The following is an 18,225-nucleotide window of genomic DNA, read 5'->3' on the forward strand; positions in this document are numbered from 1 at the left end:
CACCTGTCCTGAAGAACCCCCCAAAACCTACGGATGCAGCATCCGTAAAATTTTGGAGCATGGCAAGAGATAGATGATGTCGACATAGAAAAGAAAAATTTGTTCCAATTTAGAAGCAGTCTGACGAGGAGATCCGAACAGCAGCCAACGTTCAGTAATCTGACCAAGGAGAGGGACGGAAATTGCCGGATCAAGCAACTGGGAAATGGAAGAGTGGCCTTGAGAAATAAGCGCATAGCAAATTAGCTGACCTAGCAAGAGCGCAATTGGCATTTAGAAATGACTGATGGAGAACATCAGTTTTGTATTTTTTTTTTTTTTTTTTTGATGAAGAAGACAGAATGATAATCAGAAGTAATAATAAGGGGTGGTAAGATGACGGCTGCTAAGACTGAGGTACGATATATATGAAGCGTGCACGGCGGGGACAGACTGATTCGGATGGGCCTCCTGCAGAAGCTCTAAGTAATCACGATAGATGCTGAATGCGGCCAAAATTGGCCAATAGAAAGATCTCTGGTAGACGGAGATCGGATGATTTAAGGAAAACTGTGACGTCACCTGCTGATGCGACCGCTGATCGACTTCAGGGGAGGGAAGAATAGAAAGACTAAATTAAAATATTTCCCCTGGATAATTAGAATGAGGCTAGTGGAAATATCAGCATGCATGTTAATATAAGGTATGCCTGAATAAGAGCTAGGCAAAGCATAAAGAGCGAACTCAAATAGATAGAAAATTATGAATGAAAACATGGTTGAATACATCTTACCTAAGGCTGGCCCGGCGGGCGTTCCCTAATGTGAATGAGGGGAGGGGAGGTCCGTCTGAGCAGACAGCGGCAGGGATGACGTGGCAGTGCAGGGATTTCTGCGTTTGGAGCGTGCGGACAGCGTCGAAGGATTGAGTGAGAGAGTCCGGTGGAGCGGAGGGAGGCTCAGAGCTGTTAAGCGCCAGAAGGACTTGACGGGAGGCTGCTATGAATCAGGAAGCTGAAGAAGGTCCAAGGCTGCATCGAAACGATGAGAAGGAGCGGGCGTAGCGGTGACTGCTGCTGGGACAGATCCGGGAGGCCTTCTGCGCCTGGCGAGGGGAGCGGAGGACTTGCATGTCTTTTGCGGCTAGGAATCGGAGCAGATTGAAGAGCGGAAGGCGAGGGAGATGAATCACGAGGAGGTAAGAGGGAGGCTCGTTAAGGCATCTGAGCAGAGTCTAGGTCGGAGCCTGGCAATATACCCTTGGAGTGTAACGCGGAAGAAGGAGATGAGAGCGGCTAGACGGGAGCTTCTCCGAGCAGGGAAAATTGAATTGTCGTCTGAATCGAAATCCGACATTGCGATTGCAGGATAGCGGCTGTGGTGAGATTTGAGGGAGTTTATAAAGTGGAAGCAGGACGCTGATTGGACTTCGTGGTGGAGTAGTTCAAAGCTGATTGGCTCGCTTCAGAGACGGATCGGCTTCTGATTGATGGAGGTAAGTCAGAGTTTCTTCAATTGAACTTCCGCTAGAGCTTCATTTTCAATTCATGTGTTCATAGATACAGCTGTTTTTTGTTTTACTACCTGCTTTTATCAGGCTTTTATATTTATTTGCTTTTTTTCCTGCTTTTATTTTTCTTCTATTTTAACGATTAATTCATGTAAAGCACTTTAATTTGTCCTTGTACTGAATTGTGCTTTACAACTAAACTTGCCTTGCCTTTAGCTCTCGTTTCAGTAAACACCAACATTCATACTGTATTCTGAGCACTATTCAAGTCTCAACCCTCTTTGTGTTAAAGATTTGTTCTATGTTTTTTCACACTAGATATTAAACTCTCTTTCAATATTTCTACAGCTCCATTGAAGGCGTTTTCCAGTCTTGTTAACCTTCAGTCACCTGCATAATCTAAAAGGATTTCTTTACTTAAAAACTGAGCAAAAAAAAAGTTGAAAATACAAATCTGATGAATAATACTAGCAGATCACAGTGATTTTTCTGGAAAAAACTTTACAACAGGAATGAAGTACTAGCGCAGGGGTAACCGATTAAAAACCAGTGGAGTCTGAATAAAGAAAAACAACAACCAGTAAAGGTCTGGAGACATTTTTATTTATAATCTGTTACTTTAAACAGAATATAACACTGAAATAAAATTAGGGTTTTATGCATCCTTGTTATACATTGAATTTTTAAATAAAAAAAAAGAAGAATTTTTTTTTTTTTTTTATAATTTTTCCATTTTAGAAGAAGAGAACAACAATCATTCAGTTTGGTATATAAACAATTTCCTGATTCACATGTTTTATAAAACACCTGAACTGACTTTTTATTTTTTATTTTATCTTTCTTTTTTCTGTCTTAATGTTGGCAGTGGGCTTTATGCTGCCCTGCAAGGCTTTAAACCTGGGTTTGAATGGAGACTAAGCCATTCTAAAGCACATATCAAGGAGCTCATTTTGAGCCTGGATCCAGATTTATTTTTGATTCTGTTCATGGTGGAGAATCCTGCTTCACAGCAGCAGGTTGAGCCAAACATCCTCTAAATCAGGGGTGCCCAACCAGTCGATCGCGATCTACGAGTCGATCGCGGGCAGAGTTTCAGTCGATCGCGAGAAGTTTTACAATGTAGACCTATTTATGGCTATGTCAAAAAAAAAAAAAAAGTTTTAAAAAAACACTAATCAAATCATTGATCACGAGAGGCCAACGTCTATTTTCATAATAATAAAATTAAAAGTAAAAAGTATGCAGGGAACCTTTTTTAATGCATGCTGATTGCTGGGCATGGTTTACCACGGTTGCTACGTTGTTACCAGGGACTCTAAAGGCCGAAGAGGAATCTGCAGAGATGATGAGATAATGACATCTATCACGGCGAGAAGATCCGGTTTGTCAAATTAAAATATAGAAACAACGGATCGGTAACTAGAAATTAGAGCATAATTCTTATAGATAAAAAAAAAAAACTAACACCATTTATTTAAGATTGGATGCAAACTATTGGTACTTAAACAGACTAATCTGTGACCTCTACTAGCGTATAAATAAAAAGACAAAAAACCTTTGTGTTGACCTGTAGCCATCACCATTTCAGTAGATTTATGATATTTCTTGTTTCTCTAATTTACAGTACTTTTTTTTAAACTTAAACTTAAAACATAAGTCTGAATTTTCTTTTTGTTTAGAGCAAACTGCCTACATTTACATCTCAACTGCAATATTTACAGATACTGTATTTTGATCTTCTTTTCACCTCTGTTTGCCAATGGGAAAAAAAATTATAAAAGATTTATTCAAAATAATTTAAAAAAAGATTCTGCTTCAGCTGTTTCACATAACAAAAGTATTACTGCTCACAGCAAGTTGTGCAAGTTGGACCATTTACAGGGATTCTGTACTTAACATTTATTGTCACAAACTGACAATACATTTTGAAACCTCAATCAAAATGTTTCCTAGTTGATAGTACAAAAATGTCATCCAGACAGAGCACAGTTTTTACTGGATTTAAAAAAGTTTTAGATGATGAAAAGCCCTCTCAGTACATGAAGCTCAACATTCAATATCAATTTTCTTTCTTGTTTTTGAAATCTGGAAGTGAAATGTTGAACCCTCAGTTTCATGAATACAGGCTGACGAGATGCCATTTGGAAAATACTGTGGCCTGTTTTTCATCCAAATTCAGCAACTAGAACCTCTAAGCGTTCTGTTTGTCACTATGATTCTATCAGTCAATATAACAAACTCCAGCAGTCTATCCCGTAGCAGTCAGCCTCTATGCTCGCTCTATATATACTGTGGACATAAATCATCTTGTCAGAAGTCTCCCAAATATGCTTTGAGAGTTCACCTGCAAGGTCTGGGAGGTATCAAAAGTTCACAGTTGTTACACAAATATGATCTCCCTGTAGTGCACATTTATTAAGTTGGATTTCTTTCTTCCTCAGTTGCTATTTATACAGTTTGTCAGCGTAAATGTGTTCAAAGCTCTAATCGTGAGCGGGTAGTGGTTGAATTTCAGAAGCCATATAATAGGGTTTACTACCTAAATTTAAATTCAATCGAGGGAGTTCATTTTAGAGAAAAAAGAAAAATAACATGGCATTGAAAATGGCTGACAAAAAGTGCCCAAGCCTGCCCACTGAGACAATCAGGGGTAAAACTGTGCTGAGATAAAACACAGAGGAAGAAAGAGGAGCTGAAAGATGAAAGCAGACTTAGAGTGATAGACTCAGCCAACGTGGGGAATAAAGAGAAGTGATGAGTCACAAACTGTGTCCTAAACCAGGAGCAGGGCTGAGCTTAAGAGGTGTGTCCCATTTCAAAGAGTCCTTTAAACGACATCAAGGAGTCAAGGCATTTTACATGTACACAAGTTATTAGTGTACATGAAAATGAAGGAGCTGTAAGCAGAGTTCCATGACTCCTGTATGTATGTAAACACACACACACACACACACACACATATATATACGTATATATTCTCTAGCTTTTTCTCCGCCTCGAGCTTCGTTTCCGAACATATGGCTTTATGATCAGTTCCACGCAAATTAATAGCGATATAATATATCGGAAACCCTGGTTCATCTCGCGCATGCCCTCTACGTTCTCCCAGGAACTCAGAGCGGAGCGGACGGGACCACAGCGGCGGCTGTAGGCTTTGCTTTGCGCAGGCGGTCTGGAGCGCAGCGGGGCGGAGCGCTGACGGAGTATGTGGGATTTCAGGGTTAGATGTCCATATTATGGATGGAAGCTGTAAGATATCAGTTTTATGGAAATCTTACATCCCGATCTGTTGTCGGATCTTAGGCCAAATCAGAACCTTTGTGTTTCTGGGGTCATCCTGGTCAAAAAGATTACTATGAATCAATATACTGTTGCAGTGTCTGGTACATCATTTCTTTAAAATGAAGAGAACCTTCTGCTAAGACATCTCCATATCACACAGGGCAGAACTCTAGTTTGGTTACTGGGGCAGATACTCATGCAGCCAACAGAGTCAGCATATCTATCAAATTAATCTAGACGGAGCAGAAAGGAGCACCTTTCATGAAGTTTCACAATGCTTTCTGATTACAATTTTCCCCTCATTTATTTTTCCACCTCTCTGTTTCAATACTGCAGGTTTATTTTTCAATGCTGATTTTCATCATAAAACAAGTTTTCAAAGAGAAAACATCAGTGTATCTACTTGTAATTTTGAATAATCTACCTCTTTTGCAATGGATAAAGAGAGCATAAGAGCTTTAGGTATGGAGGACGGACTCTGCCATATATAAAAATAAATACAGAAATAAATAAATGCAAATAAATGTAAGTAGAAATTAAATTATACATTTCTGCCTGCCCTTTTTACATTTCTGTCTGCTGTTTTTACATTTCTGTATGCATTTCTGCCTCATTATGCAAATGAGGAGGGGCGTGTCTTAAGGACTCAACTGCTGCCCATTGGTTGGTTAGCATTTTGCTGCATCCGTCGAATCTACATGAAACCGGCCACGGTCAAAACAAAGATGGCCAGCTACGATGAAGTTATCAGTGAGCTGAGGCATTTAGCAACTGTTTTTGAAAACAATGTCAATGTTAGAAGTATTGACTTTATTATTTTTCGTTTGGATGCTCTGACTGAACGTTTGTTTCGGTTAGCGGCACACATGGACACAGATGTAGACAATGTAGTGTTTCAGCATTTGGAGGAAGCGTCCCATCTTCTTAACTCGGTCGCTAATCACACACCTGGGATAGCGGGTCGCCCTGCTTATATCCTGCCTGTGGACGCCCTGGAAGCACTTTTACATGCGGGTTTGCCTGTTGGTGCCATTGCAAGGCTTTTTGGAGTCAGTGAAAGAACAGTTCATCGTCGGATGGCAGAGAATGACATAAGGTGAGTGCACAATTACATGTGATGCCAATAGAACTGGTGTGTGTAACGTTACCAATTCACAAGAATGACACAGGAGAAAGACCAAACCTTCCTAGCTTGTGTTAATTTACAGTTATGGAACTGAACAAGAATGCAAAGAAAGTAAAGTTAAGTCGCACACACAGTGACTTAAGACTCGACTTTAGACTCTTCTCAAAAGACTTCAGACTCGACTTGAACCCGAGGTGCAGGAGCAGCTGCTCTGCCATTCATCATTAAATTTGGCTTTAGAACTTCACACAACAAGACCCATCAAAGAAACGCTGAAAGCAAAATGGGTTGGTAACCTGTGGTGAGTAAACACGTTTAGCTAAGCATTGGCTTATTAATGTTAGCTTGCTTGTTGCTTCAGCTACGACCTACAGGAGGTTTGCTCTGACTCTGTCACTGCATGAAAATGTCTATATGCGGCACTGTAGATTGTCGTGGAACTTCAGGTTAGCGGCAGTTTACGACAATTTGCAGGCTTCGCCGAAAACTCACGTAAATTGTCAGAAATTGACGTGGACTTTGTTAGGCAGTGTTCCCCCCATGCCTCCCCCCCATGGAATTCTAGGCGAGGCTTTAACATGTAAATGAACATGCTGTGAGCTATACAAATGCAAATCAGGATGGCAGGGGGGTTTTACTCCAAGTAACATTTTTCTAAAAGGTAAGAAAATCTCTGATACAAAGAGATCAGGCTCAGTATAGCCTCTTACATTTTAGCTTGAATTGATTTATTTAAAGTATAGAGACCAAAACAGATCTTTAGCTGACAGAGCAATACATTTAGAGCAGTAATTATAAAAAAAAAATTGCATTTAAGATAAAAAATAAAATGTTGTCTGTCAATATGCTCAATTCACAATTACTTAAGTGGAAAATTTTCAAGAAATGAGTCTGAGATGATTCACTTTATAACATGGTGCATTATCCTGTTGGAAGTGGCCATCAGAAGATTGGTACACTGTGGTCATAAGTTCCGGCCAGGTCAAGATCCGCAATTGCAATCGCACCAAACAGAAAAAAGAACATCGACAAATTCCGGTTCGTCAAATTAAAATATAGCAGCAACAGATCGGTGACTAGAAATTATAGCACAATTCTTATATATAAAAAAAAAAAAAAACTAACACCGTTTATTTAAATGATTGGATCCAAACTATTGGTTATTCACCAACGAGGAAGCAGATTTCTCATCTCCATCAAAATATTTATTTTATACCGAGGGACTTAAACTTTAATCAAATCCATTCAAAAGAAACTTCTTATTACAGGGATGAAAAGAGATGCTGAGTTTGGGAGTAGAGAACAAGTTCATTCAAAAAAAGCAGTTTTGAATTATCCTTATCCCCGTTACAAAAATCTACCAAAATATATATATATATATATATATTTGGGCAGAAACTGAACATATGCTGGATGATGGTGGGATTTTTTTAATATGTCATATTAAATTAAGCGCTCACAGGGTTCATACAGGAATGAGTGACTCTAATTTAATGCTATTTTAATTTAGAAATGATTTTAATGCCATCAACAAGAACCATGTACACAAGTTATTAGTGTACATGAAATATGAAGGAGCTGTAAGCACAGTTCCATGACTCCTGTATGTAGGTAAACACACACACACACATATATACGTATATATATATATCCTCTAGCTTTTTCTCCGCCTGGAGCGATATAATATATCTGACGAAATTGTTTTTATAAGCATTTTTTATTAAAGAATTATAAATACTTCGATAAACATATTTAAATAATTTTAGTGCCAATTAAGGCCTTGATTAAAAAAAAATTGAATGAATTGTAATTATTTTTAATGATCCGCGGAAACCCTGGTTCATCTCACGCATGCTCTCTACGATCTCCAAGAAACTCAGAGCGGAGCTCTGGAGCCACAGCGGAGGATGTATGCTTTGCTTTGTGCAGGCGGTCTGGAGCGGAGTATGTGGGATTTCGGGGTAAAACTCCTCTTGGACGCGATGGCGACTCTGCATCGAACAAGACGAACTCAAAGAAGAGATGCTAGCGGTAAATATATGTTCGATTACTGCCTGCTAAGCTAAAAGCAGCCTAGCCTAAAGCTACGGCTAATAGCAGCCTAGCCTAAAGCTACGGCTAATAACAGCCTAGCCTAAAGCTACGGCTAATAGCAGCCTAGCCTAAAGCTACGGCTAATAACAGCCTAGCCTAAAGCTACGGCTAATAGTAGCCTTGCAAGAACAAGCTTTAATAAAGTGTATTTTTTGTGATTCGCATGAAGCAGTACGCCGTTTTCACAACTCGGAGACTAATTGCAGGCACTATGAACCGGAGCAAGGGTAAGATTTAAAGAATATGCTTTCATTCTGCGGTAAAAGGAAATGGATACCGATCATAGCTGTACATTTTGTTTTCACAGACCTCCTATTTGCTCGGAGCCATATCAGCAAGTCCAGATTTGCACGATGTTGATAAAGACGACATTGTGTGTAAGTGACTTGTTTTAATGTTTTCTCCTTCCTTGTTACTGTGACTTGCGTTTGATTTTTTATTTATACCACTCTCATTTAATTGTTTTCCAGCTGCCTGTAAGACGTATTTTGAGACGGTACGCAGGAGCTTCAGATATACGCAGCCAGCCAACACGTTGCGTGCGGAGGCTGCCAAGCAATCTGCCAGAGTCGGGCCAGAAGAAAGAGGGTAAGACTTTATATGGTGACTATTTTTCAGGTGCATTGATAGATGTGTTGTGTCCATACGCAGTGCGCTGATTCATTGTTTTTTTTTTCAGCTGCTGAAAGCGAGGCACAGTGTGATAGCAGATGAGGAAGTGGAACTCTGGAAGTCCGCCACCGTCGACCTCATGTCCGACGAAGAAGATGGCGTCGTCGGCGGTGTCTCTGGATGGATTGTACGGTCGCCGCCATTTCATAGGTCGGATCTCACTGAACTCTGTGTTAAGCTCCAGTACCGGTTAGAAGCGATGCCGAAGTACAGGGCCACGCGCAGTAGGCGTCTGCACATTGGACCTGCCTCGGAGGGAATGCTGCCAGTTACCTCCAACCCCGAGGAAGCAAACGGACCGTTCACAGAGTTGTAATTTTTAGATACGCATATGTTTGGATACGCGTTGTATATAGTTGTGTGTGTTTTAATAAAGCTCTTTCTTTGCATAAACAGCTTCCTGGCAAATGTTCATTTCCTGTATAAATTCATTCATGTCCTTGATGGTAGCCTAATAATTGTGTAGTAGTGTAGGATAACATAAACACACAGCATATGAATGAATATAGAATATATATATGAATGAATGATAAATATATATTCATATATATATATATATATATATATATATATATATATATATATATATATATATATATATATATATATATATATATATATATATATATGCCAACCAATCACGAGCGACTTTACTTGTTTAAAAAGAAGTGGTTCCGTCCAATACTCAGTAAGAAAATGAAAGCCTGGCGTGGCCACGTGTGGTTTTGCTGCCAATCACGAGCGATTTTACTTGTTTGAGAATAGTGGTTTCAGCCAATACTGAGAAGGTTATTCAGGTTATTCAGACCTGGCCAACCGCGCGGGTTCGCTGCATTCATATGCTAATTAGGGCCATTAGTACAGCTGATCGCTCTCCACATACGTCAGAGTCCGTTTCCGACAATTTGTGGCACGACAAACGCGGACAAGCGCGGGTTGCAAATTGTCGGAAAACTGACGAAAATCAGGGAGATCTGCGGGAGTTTACGGGGACGAAAATCTCACTTTTCATGCAGTGTGTCGTTCGTTATAAGAAGATGAATGGGTTGTTTTGTTGGTTTTTTCCCCCAAAATATAAACCTGGTTGTAGTCGATGATGTAGGGGACTAATTTCATTTACGTGCCCGCCAGGCTGCCATTCACGTCGCAATTTTTTTACTGTATTGGGGCCGTTTTGGATCATGTTTTACAGTTTTTTATTTGTTTTATAACAATTGGTTTGGGAGTTTAATTTGGTGGTGTTTGATTGGGGTATCCTTGGACAAATAGTTTGTTATTCTGGATTTTATCACTGCCCACATTACATTAATTTGTGAATCTTGTGGAAAAACAAAGATTAATAGTTCATTGTCTTTGTGGAGAGTCTGGGGTTGTGTTGTCGGCATTAGGGTTTATTAATTTAATGAAAAAAAAAAAATTAATTGCCACAATTTTCATTGGTTGTTGGCTGTTAAATAAAAAAAAAACTGTCGCGCGAGTTTTCTATTTTGGACCCATATGGGTTTACTTCGAATCGATTATATATCATTTATTGGAATGATCGTTCAAGACCCTAATTTTTTACTCCATAAGAAAAACCAAAAAATTACGGCCAAGGGATTTGTGTAGGGGGGACATGATTAGTTAGCAAATGAGCAGGAATGCAAAAAGGATGGTAGGGAGTGAAGTTTAATGTGTATATTTATTGTTATTGAATTTATTATAGATCCCATTTATTTATTTATATTTTACATGTGTTGGATTTTTGATATTACATATGAGGACGGTGGATGTCGGATTTAATATTAGCCATTTTATTACACATACAAGCATTTGTTTAAAACTCACGTTTGTTTTTGGATGGTGCAAAGAATGCTGGATTTAAACTCACTAAAAGTAAAAGTATTATGAAAAGTTGGTGTTTATGTCATAACTCGCGGGGCTAAGGTTTGGGGTTTGGTTTATTACTGTACATACAAAAGTATACCCAAGTATTGTTTATGGAAAATAAAAACAAAATACCAGTATGATAAAATTAAATGGGTCTGGGGAAAAATAAGTGGATTAAAAAAATGATTAAGTGGTCGCCGAAAACATTTCCCAGGTTGTTTAGAATTTTTGCTTTTTTTTTTTAAAATGGGTTTCAGACCTCCTGTTCAGGCTTAAACATTGGGGGGGACAATTCGGAAGGGTTTTGGATGCCAGTGGGTCCAGGGAGTCCTTTCGAATGGGGTCATTTCTAGACAGGATATAAGGCTGATGCTGGGTCATTCTGAATTGCTCAAGGATACAAAATCCAAGTTAAGGGAGGATAGATAGGTTATGTGTTGTTGGTTATGGGGGGACATTTAATTATTCATTACTGTTAGGCATTATGTAAATATTTCCCCAAAATGTGTTTGTTTTTTCAGTGGGACTAGAAATTAAAAGCTGCTTTTGGTCATTTTTTTTTCCATTGGGACCCACTTACAAAAATGGGAATGTTGAAAAAAACACAAGTTGCAGTTAACAGTTGTGTTGTAGCAATATTTTTTTTTTTTAAAGTACCAAAACAAATTCCATCTTTCACAATGATTTAGGGTCTTCCTTTTATTGAAATCTTTGTTTTTCTATTCAAACCATTAGGGGTGAGATAGGTTATGTATCTTGCGCCCTCATTGTGTTTAAAGACCAAAAGTGACATTTGTTCCATTTATGTGGTGTTAATTATGGGTGTACATGATGTCCTCCCCAAAATAAACAAAATTATGTATCTGTAATCTCTATTTACCTGTTTTTCCAAGGGGTAGTTAGGAAGTTTTTTGCCAAGGAATCCAAATGGGGAGAAACGTGTTGCCTCAGGAGGGGGGGTTTTCTCGACACATTGGCGCACTTGGTCCACAATCTCCCACACCAAAGCTCAAAGAACGCAGAAAGGGAAGGGGAAGATTATTCTGGTTCAGCTTCCCTAAACTGTATTATGGCATATTGATGGGCCAATAAAAACCCATAAACTTATAAGGTCAGGAATGGAGATATGGTTTGTAAAAATTGAAATATTTTTTAACATCACAAAAAACAATTTTTTCTACAAAAAATTTAATTTGCTTATATTGGTTTTCATCTACAATTTTTTTCCATTGGATTTTTTCTTTTGAAAGGCAGGGCTCCACCCTTGTTTTCACCACCAAGTAGCAATTATTGAAAATTAGGTTCTATTAATCCTCAATTATAATTTAATTTAAATATCCACCTTCATTTGCTGCCAACTTTGCTCCATTGTTGAGGACGAGCGATTGTTCACAATTAATTTTTCCCTTTTTTCCAGTAATGGTGTTTCTTGGAAGGTTACTTATGAAAGTACTTTGTATTTTGGGCAAGGATGGGGGCGGGGATTTGGTGGTTTTTCATGGAGTGCATTGACGGGCTTTTCCAGCCTTTTCCTTCTTATTGTGTACTTAAAAAAGCCCGCCCCTACCAATAAACCGTGGGCATCAACAGGTGTCGGCTAACTGTCTTTTCCTTGAAAAGCAGTAGGTTTGGAATTTGGGGGATTGGGGCCAATTCAGGCCGGTTTCGCTTCTGATAAAGGGAGGAAGAGAATGGTCCAAAGTGGGCCCACTTCATAGGTGGTCCCCAAACCAGGGAGGGCCCAAATAGGGGCGAAATTTTGACATCTCTATACATGAAGGAAGCCCAACACACAAAACCCAGGAAAGGGGTTGATTTTCCTTTTGTATAAAAAACTGTAGGGGCAAAGGTTCCACTTTTTAATCTTGTTTTATATTAATTTTGGCCCTTTTTAAAAACTTTCTGCTTTTGTGTTCATCTTAAATTTTTTTTGTTTTTTTGGTTTTAGTTCTTGTTACAATTACTTTTTAGGTTATAAACATCGTTAATTTGCTGGGAAATGTAACCAGTATCCATTTGATTGGGTAAGTATAAAATGGGGTTCTTCTACATCATTTTTTTTATTGTTTTAATTTTTGTGGGACCATTTTAATTTGGTTTGTTATTAAATAGTGTTTTTTGTTCTCTAATAACTTTATTTCTTTCAATGTCCATTTTGCTTTTCATCATTTGCCGGCAGATATTTTATATTTCATTTTACATTTATTATAATGTACATTTGAAAGGGCTGCATTCATGGACTTTATTTCTTGTTTTTTTTTTGTGATTTTTTTTCTGGTTTGGGTCCCAGGTTAGTGAGATGTGGGAGAGAGTTGTTCTTTAGAGGGGGAGTTTTTGGAAAATCTTTTTCTACACAACACCATCTGCAAACCTATAGAAGGTGGCAGGGTCTACTCAACCTCCGGGGGGAACCCAAAAAAATTGAGTTGAATCCCAGCGTATTGGCCCCACTGCACTGGGTCGTTTCTTCCAACAAACTTTGGAAACCAAAGGGACATTCTGGCAGTGTTCATATGAGGGATGGGGAACCTAAATCCATCGGGCTGTTCCCCCCCCCCACCGAGGGTGGGAATTCAGGTCCAAACCCCACCAAACCTTGCTATGGTTCTTTCAAAAACCAGCCCATGGAGGGGTGGGAAGCAATTCCATTACACAGGGGTTTTTTGTTTGAAGGTGGGGAAAAACAAATCTCCAAATTTGTTTGTTCCATTCAAGGGGGATTCCAAAGGGCTTTAAATAGGAGATGGAACGGGGTACAAAGTTTTGTCATGAGTGTGAGGGCGTGGGGCATGTAAGGGGGAGGCAGATGAGCTGACCCGAGCAAAACATTTTGCATATCATCCCTTTGGGTTAAGGTAATAAATTGCACGCGCAAGTTATACTTTAGGGGGGGGGACTTGGTAATACGGGGCCCATTAAAAATTGGGCCCAATTGACTGTATTTACTAAAAAAGTAAAAACACACATTAGATTCTGTAGGCCGTGAGGATGTTTTTAGCCCAAAAAACATTTAGTTTAAATTTCCTCGGCAATCTAATGGCGCCCTTGATCCATCGGGGCAAGAACCAGGAAGAGTAGCGGTAGGTCCGATTGAATTTTGGGCAACCTTAATATAATAGGATCAACTTTTTCATTTTTCCAAATTTTAGCCCTATTGTACAAAAAATTGTTATTTCCTATATATTATTATTGTTTTCTTAAATTATGGAAAATCTATTCAGTGATTGGGTCCTTTAGCTAACCCTATCGTCCATCTTAAAAAATCCTGTTTTAAGGGGCGCAGCCAAAATGGTCATTGTAATTCAGCATTTTATTAAAAATACTGACATTGATGATTTTAGGGGGTCCTAACCCAACTTTTTCCCACTCAAAAATTGGGGGGACCTTATTGATTGTTGGATAAACTTTTAATGCACCATCTTCGCGAGCGAGCATTTTTTTTTTTTAAATTAAGTCCAAAAACTTCTTTTGCACAGTTTGTTTCTTTTACGTAGTAATTCTGAAAAAGCTTGATGAATTTATGGGTTTTTCCAGTTAAGATGCGTTTCCCCAAAAGACAGTAAGAATTGAATTTTTTATTGATAATATATTGATTAAATCAAAAAGTTTTGTTTAACTTTAAGGGGGCCATTATTAAGACTGATGGTCCCCCAAAACATTACTGTGGTCCCAAACCAAGGGGATACAGGCCTTGTAACAAGTATGATTCATTATTATAAATAAACCCATTTAAATTACCTATTCCTAAGCCCCAAGGATTTTGAAACTGATTGGAAAAATGTTATTTTTTTTTGTCTACAGCCGTGACGGTACCTTCACGTTTTAACTGTCATTGGGCAAAAGAAAGAAAAACCCAAAATTTTTATTTAAATTCCCTATTTATAAATTTTAAGCCGTGGGGAATACCGAGATACCATTTTCTCTTAAAAGAAAAAAAAAACCCCACTCCAACACTAGGGAATTTCATTCCAGAAATTATTAATCATTTTTGGCCAATGCAAGTATTAACCCCAAAGGCACCTCAAACCAATTGGTTTTTAACAATTAGTTTCCTTAATTATTTTACTAGATTTGCACATTTTTTCAATAAAGGAAAATTAAGGGGGGTTTTATCCCAGTCGATTGGTTTTGAAAATAAAGATCTAAACTAAATAAAGGGCAAACAGTTAAAGTTTATTTTCCCTACTGTCTGGGGGGTCTATTTCCTTTCCTTATCAACCACAACATGGGGGACCTGACAATTGGAGTTACCATTTACTCTTAAATATTTAATTGGTTGAAATCTCTTTTTTTAGGTTGACATGGACTTTGGCACCATTTGTCTGGGAAGGGTTACCAAACATGTTTCACCCACCCTGGAAGGGTAAGTGGCCGCAGTAGGCAGTGTGTCAGGTTCACGGGCCCTTTCGGGGATCAATTTTACCAGTTTTTATATATCCTGTCTGATGGTAGGGAATTTGGCAAAGACTAACCAGCGATCCACAAGGGGGGAAACCCCTTTTTTCTTTATGTTTGAATGTTTACAGTTTTGAAAAAAAAAAGCCAATTTACCCACCCACTGGTCCAGGGGACATATTTTGGAAGTTAGGTTTTAAAAAAATGTGTGTATTTTTTTTAATTTTTTTTTAGTATGTTTCAGGGAAACCAGTGTGTGTGTGTGTGTTAAAGGTTGGAGGGTTTTTAAAGTAAGAGTAAAAGATTATAAAGTATTAAAAAAACTTAAAGGTTAAATAGTTAATTTATTTCTATACATTTGTTTGATTAATAAACCCCTGATAAACCTAAATGGGTCACCATATGATTTTGTTATGTTGCAAAAACCCACTTGGCGAAAAACAGAAAGGGGTCTTAAAACGTTATTAAAGGTCAAGGGTTCTTTTTCATATTTGCAAATAATTATATCCGCGCCTCCACATTTGAACTCACTTGGTTTCACGGGAAATTTATCGATCGGACCTAAGTGTGTTGAGGCTTATAAATAAAAAAAAAAAAGAACGTATTAAAGATCAGTAATTTAATTTGGCCCCAAATGTTTTTATTTAAAACTTATTTGCCTTGTTTGAAGGGCGCATCGGGCTGGGCCACCAAGAAAGGTTTGGGCCATCAACACAGAGGTGGTTGGGTATTCATCTAAAACTAAAATATCGTGACTTTCCATTCGATAAAACTTAAATTGAAAAAAAGAATTTTATTTGTCAGTATTTTCAGACTAACCCCCTGCGCTATTGGAACATTATTTTACAATTAAAATTGGATATCTTGAAACTTTGCTGTGTACACTGTTTTCAAATCAGGGGTTTTTTGTGGAACAGGATAAATAAAAACTAAAGAGGGACCTGAAACCCTGTGTCTCTTAAGATTCATGGTGCTTTTCAAAAAAATCTGGGACCAAATTCAAGGGAAGGAGGAGGATATGCTTGCCACCATCGGGGTTTCATCAAAACAAAGTTCGTCATAGGCTGGGTTACGTTCTTTTGGGAAAAGCCTTTAGGAGTCAAAAACAAAAAACAGGTTGATGATTGTTAGGTTGGGGCCAACAATTGATGGGGTTTCCACCTCCCAAGTTTGAGGAAACCACACCACCAAAGGGGCCAGTCCAGGATGGTGAGGCAAAAATTCTTAAAAGGACCTTCCCGGAGTTTGCCTTAAACAAAAAAATTACGGAAAAGGGGAAAAAAAAAATTTTTGACACACCCACAACATTACCACTGGAACAATTTACCTGCTACTAACATTAGAAGCGGGGAGGTCCTTACTCCAGAAACAGGGGGGCAAACGTTTTTTTAATAAACCATCCCTCTATAAATTTCCGGTGGAAAGGTAACATTACTCTGCCAATTGGTCCTTCAGGTGCTGACGGAAATTCCTCATCGATTGGTCCTCGTCCCCTTGGGCCAGTTGTTATTTGGTCCAAAAAAATTAATCTTTAAAAAAAAAAACCCCCCCAAAAAAAACCAATTAAAATAAGTTTAGTTTATTTGTTTTTTGATTATTATGGATTCTAATAAACCCTGATGATGGTGTGTGGGGGGGGGGGGAAAGAAGTTGGGAGGGGGCGTCATAAAAGGCGTTTTTGAAAAATAATACCACCCATTTTCCCACAATACTTCACTTGATTTAAGTGTCCAATACTGTTGTGTTCACTGATACTGGGGGGGATAACACCCGCTGGGGACATTAAAATATCCAATTTTTTTTTACAGGCAAACCCTAGGTTTGGACAGAAGTTTAAACTGGGAACTCCACTGGGAAAACTATTAATTTGATTCATACCAAAAATAATTACCCAAATTAAAAAGGTCATTGTTATTTTCGATATATATCAATTGTATTCATTTTCAAAAGAGCGCGATCTTAAATTGTAAAAATATCTTATATTGGTTAGATAAAAAAATCAATAATCTTGTATTCATAAACTCACACCCAAAACCCAAATCTATCCCTCTACTGGTTAAACCATGGTTTGTGGGGAATGGGCTTGCTTGTGGGGGGGTACTGGTTATTTTTTTTTTGTTACATTTTCTTTTTAAAAAAAAAAAGAGTTGTTTTCCAAAAGTGGTTAGAAAACTCAATTTCCAACCTTTGGAACAACTTTTTGTATACGTTGACAGATACCCTTCCTTGTCAACACAGTTTGGCATGTCGGTGTCAGTTCGAAACAGTTCCTGTATCAATCATGTGACTTTACCACAGCGAAACCCGCATGACACGGACCCATCACTTCTTGACAGATTTTGACAGACACCTTATAAACTAAGATGCAACATGCACATAAATGGAAAAAAGTAATTCAGTATAACAAATGTATTTGAATTACTTGTGGCGTGATTTCTGCATTGCAGGCCCTCGGGAATAGAACTTGCACAGCATCTGGCCTGGAGCTAAAAAACTCCCAGACACCCGTGTCTTTCAGGCCTCTTCTGATTTGTTTCACCTGCTGGGTCGTCCGTCCAAGTACCTGTAAAAATAAACAAAATCAGCGGGTTCTACTAGGATACATTTACATGCTTTATATTCCAAAACTCATTAATCTCCATTCATCCATATTCTGAAAAAATGTTAGGGCTCCTTTTAATTCCCCTACTGACTAGCTCGGTGCTATTATCTCTGGTTTGTACTCTGGGCTTTAACAGAAAAAAAGCATGGAATTGTCTCTTTAAGAACAGGCCAAATTACAAGGACCATAATTGTAGATAGCTTACAGCATGGAGCAGTATTTTCTCCCTCAGCCAACACCTGTTGTTCAGTGTGACACCAGGCAGGTCCCAGGGCAGTGTCACAGAAAGAATCTGGGATTTGTCTTCTTCTGACAGGTCCTTGGTTCCTTCCAACTGATCAGTGACACCAGCACAGAAGAGCCAAATACAATATTTGTAATATAGGCAATCAAAAAAATAGGTGCCTGCCAATACATTTTTACAACAATTTGATAATAGTGCGGTTTGGAAACACTACATTATATTAATAAAAAATGTTACTCCAGACCAGTGCCAAGACATCCCGGACGTCCTGATCCACACAGTCTGATAGGGATAAGGTTGCCATCTCTTGACTGCCGCCAAAAAGTACATGGATGATTGCTGTGCTTAGGCCAGTGAGACATGGGCCCCCATTCAAGAATGAATGACCAACCATCCTTCCTGCAGTCACAAATAAATCACCCTCCAGGAGCTCCTGACTTGTTGAGGGGGAAT

General features: G+C 38.6%; 1 protein-coding gene across 1 annotated transcript in view; it reads right to left on the reverse strand.

Moving 5' to 3' along the window:
• Nucleotides 1–18,214, reverse strand: part of LOC119795238 — a 42,478-nt gene extending 24,264 nt beyond the window's left edge. Inside the window, exons 1-3 of the mRNA XM_038303129.1 lie at nucleotides 18,017–18,214; nucleotides 17,734–17,862; nucleotides 17,349–17,489 (exon numbers count right to left, since the gene is read on the reverse strand). Coding sequence (XP_038159057.1) covers nucleotides 17,349–17,489; nucleotides 17,734–17,862; nucleotides 18,017–18,166 — 420 coding nt within the window. The 5' untranslated portion in view covers nucleotides 18,167–18,214. The remainder of the gene's footprint in view (nucleotides 1–17,348; nucleotides 17,490–17,733; nucleotides 17,863–18,016) is intronic.
• Nucleotides 18,215–18,225: the final 11 nt, after the last annotated feature.

The sequence above is a fragment of the Cyprinodon tularosa genome, unplaced genomic scaffold (assembly GCF_016077235.1).
Source record: "Cyprinodon tularosa strain WSP-4 unplaced genomic scaffold, ASM1607723v1 ctg505, whole genome shotgun sequence".
NCBI classification, from domain to species: Eukaryota; Metazoa; Chordata; class Actinopteri; order Cyprinodontiformes; family Cyprinodontidae; genus Cyprinodon; species Cyprinodon tularosa.